The sequence below is a fragment of the Typopeltis vanoorti genome, chromosome 9 (genome assembly GCF_054136105.1).
Source record: "Typopeltis vanoorti isolate ZY-2024b chromosome 9, IOZ_Tvanoo_1.0, whole genome shotgun sequence".
NCBI classification, from domain to species: Eukaryota; Metazoa; Arthropoda; class Arachnida; order Uropygi; family Thelyphonidae; genus Typopeltis; species Typopeltis vanoorti.
In genome coordinates this window covers 69,576,935-69,601,219 of record NC_143557.1, presented here as the reverse complement: position 1 = coordinate 69,601,219, position 24,285 = coordinate 69,576,935, and the positions used below count along the sequence as shown (strand labels likewise).

General features: G+C 35.8%; 1 protein-coding gene across 1 annotated transcript in view; it reads left to right on the top strand.

Annotated features, from left to right (window-relative positions):
- The window catches only part of LOC150103130 (uncharacterized), a 607,032-nt gene that overhangs the window by 148,561 nt on the left and 434,186 nt on the right, over nucleotides 1–24,285 (top strand). Inside the window, exon 10 of the mRNA XM_090397550.1 lies at nucleotides 2,011–2,281. Within this exon, the coding sequence (XP_090253676.1) occupies nucleotides 2,011–2,281 (271 nt within the window). The remainder of the gene's footprint in view (nucleotides 1–2,010; nucleotides 2,282–24,285) is intronic.

The following is a 24,285-nucleotide window of genomic DNA, read 5'->3' as shown; positions in this document are numbered from 1 at the left end:
ATTAACCAAAGTGCATGACTTTACATTTACTAGCATTGATCTGACAGCCATTTTCCCATGCCCAGAATTCCAGCCCATTCAAATCATTCTTCTGCAACTACTGCATATCAGCCAACAGTGGCCCAAGGCTCCTTGTGGTACACTACTAGTACTTTAAATCCTGCACTCATATCCTCCGTATACCATTTTTTGATATGTCAGTTAGCCATCCTTTTATCCATGCTATTTTATAATCTAGTCCATATTCTCCAATTTATGCAATAGATGCTGTATTCTGTCAATAGCCTTACCAAAAAATCCAAAAGTATCATTGGCACATTCATATCCTTGTCTAGCTCAATGGTAACATTATTATAGAATGTGAACAAGTTGCTAAAACATGACCTTCCCTTAGTAAACCCATGCTGTTCATTGCAAAGTAAAGATTCTCTGACAACCCATTTCTGAATGCAAGCCCCAACCAACTTTTCCAAAATCTTCACTACCACTGATACTGATTGGTCATTAGTTGGATACATCATTCTTCCCAGAACTTGGATATTAGCATACAGGCAATTAAAAAGGAATTTATTGCAATCATTTTATAATTTTTATATGATTTAGTATTTAAAAAAGAATTCCTGTGGTGGTGACCATCTGGAACAATATTGTTAAAATGAGACCAGATATGAGTTATTGTTTCTTTTCAAGTCATTTCAGTTGTGAGGTTTGCTAACTTTTCATCCTTATATAATGTATTTAGAGAAATTCAAATTTATGACTCAATATAAGTAATTACAGATTTTAACATTCATATTTTTTTTTTAACAAGCATTTGTTAAAATTATCAGAGACTGCTTTTAGAATTTGCAATAACTCTAGCCATTCTTCCTACCTTATACAAATATAGCTGCCAAAAACCTTGGAAACCTTTGTTTTCCTTTTATATGCCTACCTTTACCTGAATTGCATTACCTCTATGTTTGCTTGTCAAGACACTTTGGTATCCAAGCTGAAATATTAGCATAACAGTTAAGTAAATTTAATTGCAAAGGCTGTTCAGCTCAGTACAGCTATTGACAAGGAGGAAACTGGTACACAAAGATAAAAAAAAGTTGCTGTCCCTCTATACATGATCATGAACTGACCACATACTTATGTGCACACATTTGGCCACCTGTATTTTGTTGTGATGTGGGATTTTTAGAAAGAGTCCCATGAAGAACAACTAAGGCAATATCAGCATTCAGGTATGTTGGTTATGAGGAAGAATTGTGATGTGTGAAATGTGATTCTTATAGTTTTGTAAATAGACAGAAAAGTCGCAATATGATTAAGACCTTTAAGTTACTGAGGAAATTTTACAAGACTAATGTGGAGGAATTATGTGTGGGGAAGGAGCAGAGATACTGGAAGTTGTATAAGAATGCTGTAAAGAAAGGAGTGGAAGTACATTGAGAGAGGATGATGGGTAGAATCAGTTGCTGAAGTATAATATCCGTTCCACATATTAAATTCATGTGTGAATTTAGTATGTGGAACTGACATTATGGTTTCCCCTTCTCATTAATTAGACTGTTCATTTTATTTCCTTTTAATGATAGTATTATTTATAAACAGTACAGTACCATGGCAAATTGTAATCATAGGTAAAAGTACTAAACATGTGAAAATGAGGTTATAGTTGTCTGGAGTTTGATATGTTAGCATGTAAGGTTTTTAGCTTTGAATCCATCTTAAGTTAAAATATAATAATTTCCTAATTATTCAGTTGCATAAAGAAATTCATTTGTTGACTTTTTTTGCTGAGTATATAATTAAAAAGTGCTGTTCCAGGAGTTGGTTCATTTGCTAGCTTGTTTAAGAATTCCCTGGTTATTTAAAAACTGGATAATTGGGAGATTACTAGATTATGCAAATTTAAAGTGCTTGTTTACTTCTAGTCTCTATTAATTTTGTTATTCATTCTCAACCTTTTATTTTACATGGTATTTAAAATAACATATCATTTACTTTTGATGAAAACCATAGGTAATGTTTCAAGATGATCAGATATCTGCCCGATCTTCTTCATTTAGTTCTCAAGGAGCATCCCAGAACTCATCACTCCAAACAGTAATTTCTCAGCATTCAGCTAAAGAGAACATATCCAAAAAGACTTCTTATCCCAATACATCTCATGAAAATCTAAATACTGATGTTGAAAATATAGAGGCAATGTTTCTAGCACGCTCATCATTGGGTATCCAAAGCGATAAGGATGAAGAGTCCAAAATTAAAACACCACCACATTCCTTTACTGGTAAAATTGAAAACAGAATATTTTATTTATTACATGTGCATTTCTGATATTCTTAGTTAAAGAATAATAACTTAAAGAAATCGAATTACTTTTTTTTTGAATGAAGGATTAGCAGCATTATAATTTTTGTATATATATGGTTCATTACACATTCTGTTATGTTGGCAGTGACAAAGCAATGTAGTGATGATAACTTAATGAACCATGCATTGGTATCGTTTTCCATCGAATATTTCCAGTGAATATCATAAGGCAGGAAAACAGACTAAGTTCTCAGTAACCATACCTTATCTTTTTAAAAATACAACCCCGTGTGTGAGATAGGAAATGAGCAGTGAGTTAAAAGTATTCAAAGCTAAAAACAGCTTTGTGATTGATAAGAATAGCCAAATCTAAATTTGTGATGAATAAAAATCTTACATTTAACATATCAAAGTCCATACAACTATATCCTCAGTTTCACATGTTTAGTACTTTTACCTATATCTCACCTTCTATTGCTTATAAATACATGAAAAAAAAAAATTAAAAATTGGGAAAGTTGCTAAGAAATTGTATTGCCCTTTCTACTAAAATATATAGGCCTGCATAAATTGGCAGCTTTACTATACTGATGTTGAAAATATAGATGCAATGTTTCTAGCACGCTCAACATTGGGTATCCAAAGCGGTAAGAATGAAGAGTCCAAAATTAAAACACCACCACGTTCCTTTTCTGGTAAAATTGAAAACAGAATATTTTATTTATTACATGTGCATTTCTTTTTCTCTTCATAATGAACTGGCCACATCTCTTCCATCCTACCTATGGGACAACATAGATAGTGTTACATTCAACAAAGCAATAGCAATCTCAGAACAGAAGAAACATACATTAATTCATAAGTTCAACCTACTCCTTCAGAAGAAAGAAATACATAAAAAACAACTAGATTATTCAAAAGTGGTTATTAACCTTTCTTCGAGAGTCCTAACAAAAGAACAACCTTTTACTTAAGGGTTTTAACTTTGCCTTAACCCCACGTTTCCTACCAAAAATTGATATCATAGCACAAATAGAAAAAGGAATTAGAAATCTACTGAACAACACGGCAGATCTTATCCATACAGAGAGTGCAGCTTTACTATTAAAAAGCAGATTACCTCATAGGAATCTACCTTACAATGAATATGCTTGCCTTAAAAAATTAAAGGATGACAAAAATAGTCATAATCAAAGCGGATAAAGGCAACGCAACTGTCTTTTTAAATGTCACAGAATATGATAATAAAATGAAAAGTCTCCTGGAGGATACAAACACCTACAAACCCTTAGACAGGGACCCGACTTGGCATACACACAAAAAAACAAATGATCTCATAAAAAAAGTGCCTCTGTGGATGGAAGAACTTAAAAAATACTTACAATCAAAACATCCTTTGATACCAAGAATCTATGGTGTTCCAAAGATCCACAAGACAGATATACCTTTAAGACCAATAGTAGATGGAAGAGATTCACCAACTTCCAACTTGGCGAAATACCTCACCAACATGATCTCGCATCCTATAGGAAAAACATCTTCCTTCATAAAAAATAGTACACATTTCATAGAAAAAGTGAAAGATATACATATTGGTCCATCAGACATCTTAGCAAGTTTAGACATTATCAGCTTGTTTACAAACGTCCCAAGACAAGAAATTTTGAGTCTTCTAGAAGACCTCTTCCCTCCAGACATCTTAGATCTTTTTAAACATTGTATAAACAATACTTTCTTCACCTATCAAGACAGAATCTGGGAACAAAAAGGACTAGCAATGGGTTCATCATTATCACCAGTATTAGCAAACCTATTTATGGAAAAATTTGAAAACAATGCTCTAAAGAATTACCATAAAAAACCAAAAATATGGCTATGCTATGTAGATGATATTTTCATCATATGGAATGGAACAACAGATGAACTTATCAACTTTAAAGATTATCTCAACAATTTGCACAACACCATAAAATTCACTTTAGAACAAGAAGAAAATAGAAAACTTCCTTTTCTAGATATTCTATTAGAAGTTAATGAAGAAAATAAACTCTCTTTCTCAGTATATAGGAAGCCAACCAACACAGGAAGATTTCAAAATGCATCCTCACACCATCATCCTTCACAAAAAATAAGCTTAATTAAAACTCTTCGAGACAGAACATACAATATCTCAAGCACACAAGAAAGATGTAATGAAGAACTAAAATACTTAACACAAATCCTCCAACAGAATGGATATGAAACAAAAATCATCAAGAGAATCCTCAAAATGCCTCCAACTAACAACACAATAAAACAGGATTACAAAAATGCAATCTTGCTTCCTTATATCAAAAATATTACAGACAAGCTAGCCAAATTAATGAACAAACACAACGTAAAAGTAGCCTTCCTTCCTATGGAAAAAAATCTCAAGATTCCTACATCCACCAAAACCACCTCATCATCCTCTTAAAAAACCAGGAGTCTACAAAATCCATTGCTCTTGCGGGATTTGCTACGTAGGACAGACAGGAAGATCTCGAGAAATATGCATGGCTGAACACCAAAAAGACGTACAATACAAAGGAGAAAAAACAGGTCTTGCTTTTCATACCACTTCCACTGGACACGATGTACTCTGGCAAAAAACGACATTGTCATACATAGAAAACAACAGCTACATAAGAAAATTTAAAGAAGCTGCTAATATGCTGAAAAACCCAACGCAATGCAATAAAAATGAAGGTTTAATTCTCCATCAAGTGTGGTCAGCTCTAATAAAAAATCAACCTCAATCTGAGCTCGGACTGTATGAATGAAAACAAGAACACATGACATCGTCCAGCATTGTTCAACGTCAATAACGTTTTATATCTGCATTCTGTTATTTGAGTTTATGAATAGCCAGACAGTTATGATTTGTAGTTATTAATTTCTCTTGTTTAAACTTTAAGTTATACTATTTACCCCTGAAGATGTAAATCCTATGATTTACGAAACTTGTCAGGAACTATTATTTACAAGTTAGTAAATATTAATATAACTGATTAATAAAAAATGTGGTGTAATCATCGAAATGTCTTTTGAACCAATTAGCCACAGAAGTCTACGCCTACAAGCTTTACTATAGTTGTGTGTATTGTTTCCCTGCTCAAAGGGAATAGGCTAGATTAATTTATAGGAAGACCTAAATCATATTGGAAATATCTGAAATTATTGTTAAATGACACTTCCAAGCAGTCCAAAGACTCGTCGCAGGAGGGCATTCTATTCTACAGCTGTCCATCTCCACTGCTTAATCTACCAGCTACACAAAACGCTGCTACCATCATCTACGCACAATGTCATCTACTGCCCACCAACACTAGTATTTTTTTTTTTCTTCTGTGAATTGTGTGCACTCTCACAGCTGATTTGTATGTATGCAGGATGAAAAACCCAAGCTTCTGGGGGGGGGGGGGGGACCTTGCTACCTCCATATGAGATCGGCTACCTCACTTTCATTTAATAAAAACCCATATAAAGATTCCTCTTATCATGATGAGAATCGAACTTAGACCTTTTCCAATTAAAGGATGCAACATAATGTCATTTTTCCAATTGAATTATCAAAAAATAATACTCGCCTCTAATCTTTAGGAATAATTATTCCACGTGCAATCCTTGTTGGATTCCAAAGCCTTCATGGGAAGCCTTTACTAATCATTATTTGCATGTGCCTTTCTTTAAACTCACTCACTGATAAACACACACACATCTTTATGTGGATGAATTTTGTCATCCAGTGTGTGTGAGAACAGTACCATGCTTATTGGAGGCCTGAAGTGGCTAGGCAAAATTTCCATTTTTTTTTCTTTAGTAGGGGTTTTCAGTAAATCATTAACACATCTGTGGTACTAATATACAGTACATTTACACCCATTTTGTTGGTGGGATTCACATAAAAAAAAAGTTCTGATTACTTCTAATTTTTTAGGAAATGACAGTGTAAACTAAATTATTAATTATAAAAACCATAAGTAATAACTACCTGTATTTTGGCAATGTTACATTGCTATCTTCAGGGATCACAAATCAATGATATGTGCATGCAGGCACTCACACACACACTAAGCAAATGAGGCTGAAGAAAAGCAACTGAACTCAGTCCTAGAGTCCTAAAGGTGCCCCCTAGCGGGCTAAATTGGGTTGTCTTGGCTGTTAGGCTGATGATCTTAGAATGTAAGCTTCTGAAATATGGAGCGGTCTCATGCACCTAAATTTGTTGAGGTTTGGGAAGTTTTTTTAGAGCTGAGACTGATTCAAGGAATAATCTTTCATACTTGTACTTGCTGCAGAGTAGTGGCTTTCATCCAGTGTGTTCTGTGGTGGGTGTCCAATGTATGGTCAACAAGTCCCGAGTGGCTGTATTGGTGGAACTGGATGTAGTCCTTGTTCGGATATCCTGATATTGGCTGACCTGTTTGACCATAGTAGGACAGTTTGCAACTGCAAGGGACCTGGTAGGTCTAGGGGAAGCAGCTGGTTCTGATTATAAGAAGTGAATTGCTTTATTATTAAAACCTTAAAACATAGATGTTATTTTCATTAATATATATTGAATGATGCTTTGCTTTATCATCAAATTCCTGATGTATACACTTAATTGGAACACATCAGGACTAGAACTTTTGGCCCAATTATGTGAAGTTCATGTTAATAATTAAAAAGATATAAAAAGACAAACTAACATTTTACTAAGCAATAAATCATTTAAATTAATTATAATAGCAAAATATGTACATATTTGAATTTCCGTCATCAATGTCAACAGAGACAATGATCTGTTGTCCTTGAAGTCCTTCACTGTGATCCTATTTAAAACCATCATGACCCAGCTTCTTTGCTAGCTCCTCTGACTTCTTTTTTTAACCTTGGATCACTGACACACTCCTCTTCCAGTTATAATAGAGAAACCCACTGATTTAGGGTTTCTCAATGTCAGGATCCTTCACACTTCTGTTTTTGGGATGTTCTTTGTTTTCCATGGCATGTCCATTCCTCTCGCAGTTTATCTTGCTGTTGTAGATTGTAGATTTTGTTACTCCAGTTATCTCTGCCAGACGACGATGACTGATATTGGATGAATGACTGTTGGTCTAGTAATGCAGTATTTTCAGTTAATGACAAACTTTTACGCATCTTGGTAAAGGTCCCAAATTTTACAAAATTAAAATTATCCAAAAACAGAGCCCTGAAAAATCTCTACACTTTTCTGATTAGGCATTGCTCAACATGAAAGTTAAGTGTATGCAAGTGGCGCTATGTTAGAAACTCTTCCCTCTAAGAAGGTGCTATATAACCTGAGTCATTCACATGTGTTATCTAAAGCACATACAGGGCAAAGCTGATGAGTCATAAGTTGTACTTTGGCAAAGTATGACCTTTGCTCTCCTTGTGCCAATAATAATCAAACCACCGACCATTTACAAGTGATTACCTCAAAGGGATAATCTTGAATGCTGCAGTCTCCTGTGCCAAATAAGCAAAGAAAACTGGCAGTTCTATTGATTTTGTTTTGTTCTTTAAGATTTATCCCAAATAACAGGCTGCCCCATTTAACCAGATTCTGCTGTGTGTGTGTGTGTGTGTGTGTGTGTATATATATATATACTGCTTGAAAAGAAGTCAACACGCACATTAATTGTGTTCATGGTTCTCCTGAAGATTAATGTTGGCATTGTTTCAATGTGCAACCTCTGTAAAAATCTGCACATTCAGGTTTTCAGCTGTATTAAGTAGCTTAGAAAGCTTGTCCTGTGAAATGTTCACTTCACCTTTGTACATAAAATCAATTATAATTTTTGAATCTATTTTTTATATCCTTGAGAATAACAATTGGATGTTTACAGGAATTTACAAGAAATATGCTATAAAAGAAAGAACTGTATGCAGTGGTGGTTGTTGTAGGTTCCATGACAGCCATGGCATCCAACTTAATAAAATGTAGAACCTCCTTTTGCTGAGATGACCATAGCAACTTATGGAACATACTTTCTGCAAGCATATGATAGCAATCAGTGAGAATATTGGACCATTCTTACTGTATGCATGTAATGAGATCTGGACTGTTGTGGGGCAGACATCCCTTGACATCACCCGATGCTCAGGTTCTTCCTGAGGACTCTGGAGGCCAGTCAAATATTGTGGCATTCGTGTCCATAAACCATGCACTCATATGTTTGCAGCCTAGTCATGAAGAAACTTCATGCACAAACTTTGCTTACACTTGGATAAAGGATTAAATAAGAATACAATTTCTTTGCATTTTAAATTTAATTTATAAGTGAAAAAACTTTCTACAAGGATGAGAGTACTAAGAAAAATTAGAGGCCTAAATAGATTGTTGAATCATATTCAAAATAAATATTGTTACTGTTTGCCAAAATGAATGCTTGACATTGCTAGCACTCAAAAATGTGTGAACAGAGCTAATCTGATGTGATATGGTCACTTAAACAGAATGGGAGAGGAAAGGTTAGCAAAACAGGTTTTTGATGTCCAGATGGCAGGAAAAAGACCATGATTAGATGATTGGACCATGGTTAGAAGTGCTTTGGAAGAGTGAAATGTGAGATACAACAATATTGGAGTGACAAGTAATAGACTCATTTGGAGGAAAATTGTCGATAGGCAGTTAGTTATAATGTAAACATTATGTAGTAGTATCCGGTACACCATAATAAATTTAGTTTAATCCTTTATCCAAGTGTAAGCAAACAAAGTTTGTGCATTAAGTATCTTTAGGACTGAGACAACTCGTGGTAAGGTGGACTAAGCTCTCATCGCTTGTCTTGGTGTCTCCTATAATGCAAAGCACATCTACTTGCAGATGTATAATGCTATGCATTAAGGGAAGGGCCACTACCCAGACTGATTTCGACCTTTATTGAGGTCTTGTCGGTGCGAGCCAGACCCAGAGGTGGTGACACTAAGGTGGAAGTAATAGAGAAGTCATATTTACCTATACAAGTTGCCAAACGGTGTCTCACCTTATTATTAAATTACTCTGGATTTAGAGAAAGATGTTGGAAGTTTTTTCCCACTTGGTTAGACTATAATAAATTTAGTTTAATCCTTTACCCAAGTGCAAGCAGACAAAGTTTGTGCATGAAGTATCTTCAGGACTGAGACAACTCGTGGTAAAGGTGGACTAAGCTTTCATCACTTGTCTTAGTGTCTCCCATAATGCAAAGCACATCTCCTTGTGGACATATATAATGCTATGCATTAAGGGAAGGGCCACTACCCAGACTGGTTTCGACCTTTATTGAGGTCTTGTCAGTGGGAGCCAGACACCTTTGCATTATGGGAGACACTAAGACAAGTGATGAGAGCTTAGTCCACCTTTACCACGAATTTCCTTGATCCTGAAGATACTTCAGGCACAAACTTTGTTTGCTTACACTTGGATAAAGGATTAAACTAAATTTATTATAGTCTAACCCAAGTGGTAAAAACTTCCAGTATCCAGTACAGCTCTTGAGAGTATGTGTCAGGAAATTGATGATTACTGACTTTTATTTCTTGCATCTTTTCTCCATTTGAATTTGTTCCCACTTATGTTAATACACATATTGGCTACTGAATTAGAAATTTTTATTTAATACTGTTTTGGACCTCCTTTATCAACTGCCAATACTGATCCTTAGTTCGGTGAGATATGGGTCGCAAACAGTTTTCATTAAATGCTTCAGTCAGTTACTGGCCACAGGAAGTTCTGTTTGTCCATACTAGACTGTAGTCCTAAGATTGTCAGGAGACACTATCTTAGGACCACAGTTACACCTCTTAGAGAATGTAGGTTATTTGTCCACTGATTAATACCTAGGACAGCTCAACTTTTGAGAAACTAGTTCAGCTCTGCTGTTTCTGAAATCGTGGCTCCAGCCAGCTGACACAAACAATAAGTCCTTTATTCAACTCTGAAAGATCCTTTGTTTTTCCCATTGTGATCAACACTTATCTATCGATGATTACTAACCAGCAGCATTATCAAATAGTTGTAAAGAACATGTGGTGATGCATATGTTCTTCACAACACAAGTTCTTCATAAGTATGTTACATGTATATGTTGCATAAGTAATATGTACGTACATCTGCATGAAGGTTTCTAATTCAGTGGCTGGTTTGTGTAACTAGGTCTTGCCGTGATCAGAAATGTTGTAGGTATATTTACCATTATTATTATTAGTTTTACTCTTTTCTGCAAATATTCCAGAATATTTCCTTATATGTCTGGTATTTATCTCCTACTCTGCTGTTTAGTTCTCCAAATGAACTGCTTTTCATTTTTCTTTGTTCTTCATTTTCTCTAATGATTTGAAAAATCCCACTTATTTTTTATTAGAATCGTCTGTGTGACTATAGGTACAAATAAGTGTCATTGTTCCTTTCCCTCATATAGAAATTGTTCTAGAATATTTTACATTAAATTTTTGGCCATTCAAGAAGTTTATCCTTGTGTTTTGTGTTAAATGCCTATTCCTTCCTTTCTCTGATCACTGTAGCATCTTAGAGTTATTATTTGGCTGAATTTCACCTGGTTTTGTATTCCTTCACTCAAGAACCGAATTATGACAACGTGGCACTTCTCTAATTCTTCTGCTAGTTATACTTATGCTGATACCTATCTTCAGTTCTGCAGATATTGAGTTTTGTTCCATTAGTTGACTTTCACTGTTTTCCCTGATTCCTTGATGGAAACAGGACTTTCCCCTGTGTGACACGAGCTCGCATGACATTCCATAATGTTGTGATGGAATGTCATGTCACTAGTACTGATGCAGTTAGTTGGTAAGTCCAAGTTAACTTCTGTTCCTTATTCAAAGAGATACTACTGGGAAGATTAAAGGAGACTCCAAGACAGAAGTAGCAAATTATAGGCCAGTCAGAATCCCAGGAGTGGTGGTTAAGTTATTGAAGAAATTGGAGAGAAACAAAATTAAGGACTGGATGGAGAGGAATATGATCTTTATAAGGGATAACATAGTTTTGTAAAGGGCAGGTCTTGCTTCTGTAATTTGCTTGCTTTTTTATAATCAAGTGACAATGGAGTTGGGTAAGGGAAATGGAAATCCAGTGATACTGCTGGACTTTGTAAAGGCATTTGACAGGATTCCACATAACTCTATTACATAAATTGGAGTAAATGGGGTTAGATATGAATCTGAATCTGGTGATTTGGATTACAGGGTGGCTGATAGACAGATATCAAAGAGTGGCTTAAGTCCAGCAGAAGGCAAGTGACCAGTAGTATACCACAGGGCTCAGTACTTGGTCTCCCGTTGTTTATTGTACATCATCAATATAGGAAATGATTCGAGGGAAATATTCAGTTGTTTGCTGCTGTTGATGTAAAACGGAAGAGCAGTAGTAAATGAAGGTGATATAGAGATCTATATGATGACTTAGACTAGCTAGAGCAAAGATAAATGGCTGCCAGTTTAATGTAGTCAAGTGTAAGGTGATGCACTTTGGGAAGAAGAAGAAGTTACAAACTGTGCACTATATTGATAACACTGAATTGCAGGAAACTGATGAGGTCAGGGATTTGGGGATGATTATGGATAGGAAGTTGAAATTTAGAGGGCATATTGCAACGGTAGTCCCCAAAAAAACCACATTTGATTGTTTTTGTTAAAGAACGCTAACAAGGAGGAATAGCTAAGTTATTGTTCCCCTTTATAAGGCCACATCTGGACTAGTCCATGGAGATCTGGTCACCCAAATTCCATGGGGATGAAAAAGTGGTGGAGAGGATTCAGCAACAAGTGACAAAGATTGTGGCAAGCATTATGAAATGCTCCCAATGAGAATAGATTGAAGATCTGGACTTCCAAAACTATCTGATAGGCAGAAAAGAAGAGACATGATAGAAGCATATAAGTTATTAAAAGGTTCTATGGAGTTAATACTGAAGACATTTTTTTTAGTACATGACAAGAAGGAAGAGAATGAGGGTCACCTATGGAAATTGTTTTAAGAGTGTAGTTAGCAAGGTGTTAAGACCATGGGTTTTCAGAGGTGATTGTGAGTGCTTCATCAGTGAATGAGTTTAAGGAGAAGTATGATGGGTATTGAGCAAATAATGGATCTCCTGCAATGAGTCTTCTGACTCCACAGAGATATAATAATACCTACTAATGGGACACACTACCAGAATGAAGATGAGATTGGACATTAGATCAGAAGCTCAGGTCTGCATTTTTTTAAAGGTTATGGAGGTCTCATCTGAGGAGGCTATGAACAGTTAGGATAATTTTATGACTCTAATATTATGACTCCTTAATAAGGCAGCAATGGAAAGATTTCTGATTTTTGGAATGAAAACAATATCTTTGCTGAATGTTAGGATTTTGGCAGGAAGGAGTATCAGAAAATATTATCCATAGTTCATACAAACAGAAGTGTGAAAAAAAGGAATATCTCAGATTGTGGAATGCACAAGAGAAGAAAAATTTGGGCTTGCACATCATCTGCTACAAATCACACCATCGATTGGGATACACCAACCATGCCTTATCTAGAGTACAACTTCCATTCACATTGATTGAGGAATCCACTGTGGCTATTTACTTATATGGTTCCTGAACAGAAATCAGTCTAATATTAAATGCCATTAGGAAATCATTAATCAGCTCTCTCAGCATACTACAATCCATCTTTTTCAGCAGTCACCTCCAGTATCCAAATAGGCAGTTCACACATGCCACATCACCAATGCCTAGTTTTCATTTTTTCTGTTCTTATCGTTTATCTGAATTTTTTCCTTTCTTATTCTGCATTCCTCAAGAAGCCAACTGTTTCTTAGTGCAAAAAATTGTCAAGCCTAGACGAGCAAGCATCGGCCTTCGATACACAACACAAAGCCCAATTATTGCTGCGCAAGCTTAAGATGTCTTCTGTCTACAAAAATAAAAGCCTAAATGGAATGCTTATAAATGTATGCATTTATTAACAAATAAATATTACTTCTTTCTCAAGTAATGAGCTTGCACAGCAAGCATGGAGAATTCGCTCCTAGTTCTTATGGTGATGGTGATTTGGGATTCTGTAGATGACTTTTTGCTGTTCATCCTTTTTTCCCCCTGATGAAAACAATTGAGGTGGGGGGGCTATTTAACTAGGTAACACCCCAGCCAGTATGAAATTCTGTCATGTTGTACCACCATTTTGCATTATGGTTTAAGCCATTCAGAATACATCTGAATGAGATGTATTTTGAACGAATGAAAAAGGGCCTTTCTGCCCATTCTCATTCGTTCAGTATCCAGGTAGATACCAGACAAGGTGTACTACCATGAGAAGGTGAAGATTGGACATTAGATGAGAAGCTCTGGTCATTTCTCTGCATCCCTTAAAAGGCTATATAGAAGTCTCCTCCAGTTATCCAGCTTCGACCATTAAGCACCTATAAAAGAAAACTATATTCAGATTTATTCAAAATCAGTTGTGCGTAAGAAGAGAAAAGAATCGTGCTTTTAAAGCATTTTTCACTATTTTCAAAATGCTCTAGTTGCTTTGAATCTGTAATATTGTTTTGAATAACTGTGTTAAATAAAGTGGCATGTCTATTATATTCAAAAATATCCAAATACTCAATTTGGTACCAAAGTTAAAGAAGGTCAAATTTTGGGTCCTAATGATTCTTGTAATGACAGCAGTCAACAGATCAATATATTACTTGTTTAAGAGTCACTGATATGACTCTCTTGATATGCAATACAAGTGGGGGGGGACCCAATTTTGAGTTTTGATTAAAGAAATAGTTGTGAAAAAGCTTAAGATAAATATTAATTAGAAATTGGACTTCTCATAAGCAAAAGTCATAAAAGTCAGTTATATATTATGCATTTGTATAACTGAAAAGCAACAATGAGTACAAATAATCCTGAAATGACCACTTTGTGGTCAATTCAAGATAATTTTCTATTCAATGTTGATGTCAATTCTGCAAACAAATTTTCTTTTGAAAACAACTTTATTGACCATCAGATGGAGCTAGACCCAGAGGTGATACTAAGGTTGAAGTAATGCAGAAGTCATATTTTCATATACGAGTAACCAAAAGGTGTCATATCCTATTAAAATATCTGAATTACAGATAGTTGTTAGGAGTTTTTTTACTTGGTATTTCACTATAGTATTTGTTAATCGTATGGCTTGTACACATGGTTAAAAGACAATAAGATATAATACACATGAGTATAGATAAGATACACATATATGATAAAAATAAATAAAATAAAAAATAAATAAATAAAATAAATAAGTCTACATTCAGGCAAATACAAATATGAAATTTATGACAAGCATCAGACAGAAGATTAGTCATATTTTAACATTTAGGTTTTTGATCCAGTTGATCGCCTCTGGGGATAGGTCAAAGATATCCTTAAAGTCACCTGGATATGCTGGCAGCTCGCATTCCTGTGCTATATGGTAAATGGTTTGGGTCTCAGCTCCACAGAGAGTGGGGATTTGGTATCTTACCCCACTTTGAAAGTAAGTCTCCACATACACCATAGCCTGTACGAATCCTGTTAGCCGTCATCCATATATTCCTGGGCAGGTCAAATCCAGATGGTTTTTGGAAGATGTTTATGTGATTGCGAACTTCAGGTGATACTGCTTGGGACCATAGTACATCCCACCTACTCACCATACTGTCATTCTGGCTGCCATAAAAACGGGTGGTTTTTATGGTAGGTCTTCTGGATTTTAGTCTATTAGATAAAGCATCTGGAATAAATTCATGTATTGGGAGATTTTTGTTATTTAAAATTCTTTTATATTCATACATGGAATAAATTCATGTATTGGGAGATTTTGGTTATTTAAAATTCTTTTATATTCACGAAGCAGGGCTTCCTGTCATCGCAGTTCCGCATGAGCAATATGTCTCAAAGTGAGGAGCCATTGTACTCCTAATGCAATTTGTTATTAAATGCAGAGTGGAGTTAAGTTGAGTATTTAGTTTATTGACATGGTAACTATTGAGCCAGACAGGAGCACCATACTCTGCATGGTGCTCCTGTAAACTAGACCCATTGCAGTGCACCACAGAGTTGTGGCACTTGAGCCACACATAGTACCACAAAGCTTCTGAACTATGTTATTTCTGGTCTGAACTTTAGCAGCGATATTAATCATATGTTGTTTATATGTCAGAGTTATTCCCAGATATTTAGGTGTCGGATTAAATGAAATTAATGTTCCATCAGCATATATCTCTGGTTTTTGATTTACAAGACTATTGTTCAGGTGAAAGCAAGAATATTCGGTTTTACCAGAATTTGGTGTTAATCTCCATTTTTTATAGAATTGCCATAAAGCTGACAGATCATTTGTTAATATTTCTTCAGTTCTTTTGACAGACTTGTTGCTGATCGCTCATCTGCATAAGCAAACTTCCTGTTTCAGGAATATCTCTGATGTAAAGGCTATAAAAAATCAGTGGTGCGAGCACTGAGCCCTGAGGTAATACATTCTTAAGCACTCTCTGTTTACTGATGCTTCCTCTGGTTGACTACCCTGAAATATCGATCACACAGTAAGTTGTTTAGGAGATGACCCAATATTTTACATGGGATGACTTCAAGAAATTTATATATGAGTCCCTCCCTCCAAACAGTATCATAAGCTGCTTTTAAGTCAATAAAGACTGCAGTAGGCTTCAGGCATCTTTGAAATCCTGCTTCAGTGTAGGTTGTTAAGCTGAGAACTTGATCTGTGCAGCTGCGATCTCTTCTGAACCCTGCTTGTTGTATTGGAACACGTTCCAAAATTTTATCACTGATCCTGTTCAATATTAGTCTCTCCAACAAATTGAAGGATGCACTTAAAAGAGCTATGGGACAGAAATACAATTTTATTAATACAGACCAGTTTACAGTAAAACATTTATTAAACCTATCAGTTTCGCCAGCAAACTGTCTGGCTTTTCAAGGGATTACAGAGATATGAAAGCTAGTAAATGCAAATTAAAAGGAACATAAAAAACGTTGTAAACCAAACTAGCAGCTATGGTTACACGTTTCGTGTGACAGAGATGACTTATTGTTCTTATTCATTATCACGCATGCGTGTTTGTTGTAGACTTGTAATGTGATTACTGGCTAGCTGTAGTTCAGATTGATTGAGAGAGAGGATCAAGTTTTTCCATGAACTGTTTAGAATTACACCCTGATTTCTGTTGAGGTTTCCGCCGGTTATTAATACTATTGTGGCTTCCTTAAATACATGATGCCTGTAGTCATCATCGAGATATGGCATGGAGCTGTTTTGCCAATCTATCGTGTGGTTAGACGTGCAGAAATGATGTGCTAAGCCGGAAGAGATGCTTCTGTTGTGGTTTACATCACCAACATGTTCTTTTTGTCTGATTTCTAAACTTCGTGAAGTCTGTCTGATGTAGGCAAGACCACAGGAGCAGGGAATGTAATATACTCCTACTCCTGGATATTTGTAGAATGGAACTTTATCTTTTGGAGATCCTAAAACTTGTCTGATGTTGGTGGTTGGTTTGAAGACCACTCTGATGTTGTGGCTCTTAGTATTCTTGCTATTTGATAAGAAATTGACTTGATGAAAGGTATCACTACAGTAGAAATGTGCTGACAGTGGGATTCTTCTTGTCTGGGGGTTGTCATTGTATAGATATTTTTTGATGATGTTTTGAGGATATCCATTTTGTGATAATGTGTTGGCTATTAGTGAGAGTTCATTCTGTGTATCCTCCTCTTCTGATATAAACTTTTTGGCTCTATGTTTCAACATGTGGATAATACTCAGTTTGTGTGTCTTGTGATGGTTTGAAGTATAATGAAGATATCTTCCAGTATCTGTGGGCTTTCTGTAAATGGATAATTTGACACTGTTAGGTTGTTTTTTTTATCAAGATATCTAAAAAATGCAGTTGGTTGTTGTTTTCTACTTCCAGAGTGAATTTTATCTTGCTATGTATTGAGTTGATTTTAGTCTTGGAGTTATAGGATGTGAGGATTTTAGTGTTCTCTTCACTTCTTCTGGCCAATTGTTACAATTTCTGATTAGTTGGTTTGTTTCATTATGATTTTTTATTGTGAGGTCTCTGTCTAGGATTTTATAAGTTGAGGTGTCTGATTGTAATACGTTTAACTTATCATAATAATCTTTAGAGTTGAGGATAACTGTAGAATTTCCTTTATCAGCTTTTGTAATAATGATATCTTTATTTTTCTTCAAGTTGAGAATTGCCTTTCTATCATAAGGAGACGTGTTGAGAACAGGTTGTTTGGCTTTGGCTAGGATTATTGTACTTTTGAATCTAATAGTGTCGGGAACGTTTTTTGGTAGTGGATATAGGCCTTTTTCAATTCCACACATAAAATCCATTTTAGGAATGTGTTTGGGCATAATCGCGAAATTAAAACCTTTTTTGAGAATATTAGATTCATTTTTTGTGAGGCTATGATTTGACAAATTGAAAATCACTTTGTCATCTGGGAGGTTGTTTTGTGTCCGATATTTTTTCTTGTAAAGTTCATTGAATTTCCTAATTTGTTTGTCCTTATAAAGTTTGAAAGTTTTTTCTTAACTGCATTGTATCATTTGATCTAATTGATTCCATATGGTGTATTCTAAGTTGTTGGAAATTTCATCAAAGAACTTGCGGCAATTAATATCACTTTTATTAAGTTCGTATCTCATGTGTTGAATCCTTTCTCTAACAAGCGCCAATGAAGTGCGTAGATAAATTTTTTTAGCTGATATGACCTCTGACTATAAGGAACTTAGGAATGATGGAGAATTCCCTGCAACGTTTGAGGAACGTTAAGTGGTTCAAAAGTTTGGCCTTTCTGCATTTTTCTCTTTCCATGCACCGAACTTTGTTTCATTAAACTATTTAAATTATATATTTTTGGTCGTTTTATAATAGAAATACAATTTTATTAATACAGACCAGTTTACAATAAAACATTTATTAAAACCTACCAGTTTCGCCAGCAAACTGTCTGGCTTTTTCAAGGCATTACGGAGATATGAAAGCTAGCTAATGCAAATTAAAAGGAACATAAAAAACGTTGTAAACCAAACTAGTAGCTATAGTTACACATTTCGCGTGACAGAGATGACTTATTGTTCTTATTCATTATTACGCATGCTTGTTTGTTGTAGACTTGTAATGTGATTACTGGCTAGCTGTAGTTCAGATTGATTGAGAGAGAGGATCAAGTTTTTCCACGAACTGTTTAGAATTACACCCTGATTTCTGTTGAGGTTTCCGCCGGTTATTAATACTATTGTGGCTTCCTTAAATACACGATGCCTGTAGTTGTCATCGAGATATGGCATGGAGCTGTTTTGTCAATCTATCGTGTGGTTAGACATGCAGAAATGATGTGTTAAGCCGTAAGAGATGCTTCTGTTGTGGTTTACATCACGAACATGTTCTTTTTGTCTGATTTCTAAACTTCGTGAAGTTTGTCCGATGTAGGCAAGACCACAGGAGCAGGGAATATAATATACTCCTGGATATTTGTAGAACGGAACTTTATCTTTTGGAGATCCTAAAACTTTACTTGTCAGCACATATCTACTGTAGTGATACCTTTCATCAAGTCAATTTCTTATCAAATAGCAAGAATACTAAGAGCCCACAACATCAGAGTGGTCTTCAAACCAACCACCATCATCAGACAAGTTTTAGGAACTCCAAAAGATAAAGTTCCGTTCTACAAATATCCAGGAGTATGAGGGTCCTGAGAAAGATTAGAGGCGTGAACAGATGACATCAATGGCAATATCATATTAAAAACGAGGATATTAGGAAAGAACTTGACATTGTCAGCATCCAGGAATGCGTTAGCAGAGCTAATCTCAGGTGGTTTGGTCACTTAAACAGAATGGATGAAGAAAGATTAGCAAAATAAGTGTTCTCTGCCAGGTTGGCAGCAAAACGACCCAGAGGAAGACCAAGATATAGGTGGATTGATACAGTACAAAGTGCCTTAGATGATGGAAATATAAGATCTTATAATGTTTTAGTCTTGGCAAGTAACAGACTGATTTGGAGGAAAATTGTAGATAGGAAGTTAGTAATGATGTAAATTTTTCATGTAGTGCTATCATATCCTGTACACCCCTTGAGGGTATATGGCAGGAATTTGATGATGATGATGATGTTTTCAGTTATTTGAAAACACTTTTCCCAACGAGCAGCATTGAGACTATGGAGCAGTTCTTCTCCTATCTCAGGATTCTTACTTTCAAGGAATTCACGATACAGGGATTCGCTTTCATTGGTCCATCCAGGCACTTATTCTTTTTGGTAGCCTCGAGGAATGTGTATTTTTGCCATCGCTATAACTACTCCAGTGAACCATGTATAGTTTTTGTAAGTTGGGAGAATTCTAAGATGTGCATCTAGATCTGCAGTGAAGTTTCCCAATTTGCTTTTTGGAAATTCCATCTTGGTCTAGGAAATGATGTTATCACTGGAATTTTGGCTCCTAATTCCATAAAGATGGGACGGTGCTGGCTATTTGGAAAAACCTCAAGAGTATGTCTGAAAGTCTGTAGAGGCTGATTTTCACTATCAGTGGAAACGAATGTCAAATCTGGGTTATATTCCTTATTCCATGATCTTGATTTAAAGATGCCTTTTTCCTTGTCATCAAAAACCCAGTGAAGACGGTGTTGATCTGCCCCTTCAGCTAATATTTCCTTGTTTTGATCATTCCGATCATTTTTCCAAGAACTATGATGACATTGAAGTCTCCAGAGTACACCGTTGGGTGGGAGTATGTCTGTAGAACATCATTTGGCCAAACAGTTGCAGGTGGTTTATATACATTCACAATCATAATGTCTGCTATTTTAACAGTGATCCTGTGGATTTTGTCATCAGTCAAAGAAAATATCAGCACAGCATTCTCAATACCATTTCGGACATATGTTATGTTGCCATAGCTACAACTGTAAGTAATCCCGAGAATGTCGTAGCCAGGGATTATTGCTTTAGATTTAACTTAATCTTCAGTTTCGATATGTGATTCTTGAATAAGAAGTAGATCGGATCGATGTTTTTTCCTCATAGAAGTTTAGAAAGACTAACATTTTGATGCGCTAATACCCTCAACATTTAACTGAAAGATACAGGTATTATGTCCAATATTCCTTATAAGCTGGTTCGAAGAAGAACTGTTGTGAAGGTTTTGAGTTTCCGTGTGTAAGTATGGTCAGGAGATTGCACAATGATCTGGCCGTCAGTTGCTCTAGCTCTTTAGCATGACCCAGGGTACACCACGAGGAGGCGAGCCAGAATTGCACCCCAAGAAATTATATACTTGGTTTAATCCTTTATCCATGTGTAAGCAAACAAAGCTTGCACCTTAAGTATTTTCAGGACTGAGGCAACTTGCATATAGAAACTAATGACTTCACATCATTTGCCTTGGTATCCCATAATGCAAAATATGTATCCTTGCTGACATATATAATGCTATGCATTATGGGAAAGGGTCACTATGCAGACTGGTTTCGACCTTTATTGAGGTCTCATCAGTGGGAGCCAGACCCAGAGGTGATAGTAAGGTTGAAGTAATGATAAAGGATTAAACCCAGTATATAATTTCTTGGTATCTTTAATTTATAGTATAACCAAGTTGGAAAAACTTCTAACACCTATCTCTAATCCGGAGTATTTTAATAAGGTGTGACACCTTTTGGCTACTCGTATATGAAAATATGACTTCTGCATTACATCAACCTTAGTATCACCCTCTGCATCTGGTCCCACTGATGAGACCTCAGTAAAGGTTGAAACCAGTCTGGGTAGTGACCCTTCCCACAATGCAGAGCATTATACATGTCTGCAAGGATATGTTCTTTGCATTATGAGATACTAAGGCAAGTGATGTGAAGTCATTAGCTTCTATATACGAGTTGCGAGTTGCCCCAGTCCTGAAAATACTTGGGGTACAAACTTTGCTTACACCTGAATATAGGATTAACCCAAGTATATAATTTCTTGGTATCTTTAATTTGTCTACTCAATGTTGTGTCAATTCTGCAAACAAATTTTGCAGAATTGACTACCTTGGCTTGCTCGGTTGTGGGAACTTCCAGGTCTTTCACTAGAGCACTACAATTTCATGCGTGCGCATAGTCATTTCTGCTCCCTTCACGTCACCTTAAACACAGGCCATACGCAATGAAAGTAGCTCTAGCCAGTGAGCTTCAGCCAGCCTTTACAAGTGTGTGTGTGTTGCTTGGGAAAATTAAGTTACAACCAACTTTTTATGAGAATGTTATTGACCAGTTCATAAAGAAGAACTGTAGGATAGAATTTGTATTCAAGTAGCTAAATTGAAAAAGATAGAATATCATTTGTAAAATAAATGTTGTATTTGTATGATTAAATGTACATAAATTTCTAAATATATAATTTTAAATGGTCAGTAATTCATTATTCTGCTAATCAGACTTAAATCACACCTCTCACCTGAATGATAGCAAGAGCAAGCGTGATTTTCAAGACCAGCATTCGCTCCTGATAAGAACCGACAGTGGAAAAAAATTTGAAGTATCAAAAGAATTGGATAAGTAAAAGCTAATCTGAGTATAAAAGAAAACTGTAAGTTAAAGACATCCCCAAAGAATTTTGTCATTATGCTATAAATAAAAGAATGAATGAATATGAAGGAATAACTATTGAATGCAGATAGTGTTAGGGTTACAGATGCAGAAGACACAAAAGACAAGCTAATGAGTGGCCATTTTGCTAAAAATCTATCAACTTTGTGTATGCAACATTGAACTTACTGACATGAGGAAGAGGTATTAGAGCAATTGCACAAACTGAATAAAAATTCAGCAATAGGGACTGATGGGATATCAGCATGGATGCTTAAAGTGTGTTCAGTGAACTGGCAATTTCTTTGACCAGGCTATATAATTTGAGCTTAAAAACAGGGAAGATTCTGCAGGAGTGGAAGGAATGTATGGTATCCCAATGCACAAGTGTGGTGCAAAGACTGATGCATCTGACTGTTGACCAATCAGTATCTGCAGTGGTAGTGAAGATTTTGGAAAAATTGGGTAAGGCTCGCATTCAGAAATGCATTGACAGTGAATCTACTTTGCAATGAGCATGGGTTTATTATGGGAAAGTTATGTTTTGCAACTGGTTCACATTCTATAATGTTGCCATTGAACTAGACAAGGGGAATGGATACACGATGATATTTCTGGATTTTGCTAAGACTTTTGATGAATACAGCATGGAAGACTATCATGAATTGGAGAATGTAGATTTGGATTATAAAATATTAGCATGGATAAGAAGATGGTTGACTGACATATCAAAAAGTGGTATATGGGGGATGTGAGTGCAAGATTTAAGGTAACTAGTGGTGTATGTACCACAAGGATCAGTCATCGGTCCATTGTTATTCAATCTGTACATTAATGACATTGGAAAGTATTTGACATACGACAAACAGCTATTTGATGATTATGCAAAGATAGATAGGGCAGTCAGGAATGCTGCTGCTGATATGCAGTACTTGCAGAATGATTTGAATAGGCTGGAATTGTGGGCATGGAAAAATGGATGTCAGTAAAGTCATGCACTTTGGTGTGATCAGATATCCAATGTCGTATTACTGTATATTTGTGGGATTATGCTAGAAGAAACTGATCAGGCTAGGAATCATGGATTGTTAGTAGATAGGAAATTGAAGTTCAATGGCTATGTAGCAAAGATTGCCAATACAACTCGAAATAGAATTGCAATGCTGAGATGAACTTTGACATATAAAAATAAAGACGTCATTTTGCCTCTTTATAAGGTCTTGGTAAGATCTCACTTGGACTATTGTGGACAGGTCTGATCTTGGTTTCCATTGTGATTCTGATACGGTAGAGAGAGAGAGAGAGAGAGAGAGTGTGCAAAGGTGAGTGTTAAAAATTATATCAGAATTGTGGAATACTGAAGACAGATTGAGAATTTGTAGACTGTAGACATTACCAAACAGGAGAAAGGGGGTAATATGATTGAGATGTACAAACTTTTGAAAGGGTCATACAGGATTTCAGTTGATGGAATTTTTCATTTTATGGAAGATGGGGAAAGTATGAGAGGGCATCCTTGGAAGTTGAGAATGAATGCTGCCGAGAAGGGGGTGAGATCTAGATTTTTCTCTCATAGAGTGGTGTGTGATTGGAATGGATTTCCATTGGATGTTGTGTGTCTGTGCAAGCAGTAAGAATGAACTCGACAAGTATCACAGCTGGTTCGTGTGGTATGTGCCCCCCCCCCTTGATAAGTCCCCTGACTTCCTGGAGACCTCTCTTTTTAATAATAATACAAGAGGTATAATGGTACCCTCTTTCTGTTATGATAGAGATAGTTTGCTTTGTTTATCAGTGCTGGAGTTGGAGGAAAAGAATCTGATATCAGATTCTTTTATCTTTGCAAGGGACTAAAAGACATGACTTTCGTTTGGAAAAGAAGTCAATGTTCTGCATTGGCCCTTACAAAGTCAAATCTAGATTTACTGATGATTGTTTTGCATTTATTGCATGCTTCAGCATAGGCTGTATATTAATCTGGAGTTCCTTTAGTAAGATACATGTAGTATGCTGAATTTGTTTTCTTTCTTTTTTTTTTTTTTTCCTAACTTTTTTGGTAAACCTTTTGTTCAACCATGGTTTGGAAAGAGAGTGGGAATTTTGGATGGAATATGGAATGAAAGTATTCATACTAATGAGAATAATTTCTGTGACTTGGAGGGAAATCATTTTAATTATAGCAAAGAAGAAACATGTGCAAGAATGTCTGAATTATTGAAAGGTGAGGTGATCTGCATTATATCTGAAAGGTATAATGCAGATTAATATGGAAGAATGGAGAGGATTATCAGTATTTGTGTTGGCAGATCTACCGTTTGCATTAGTCATTGTAGTAAATA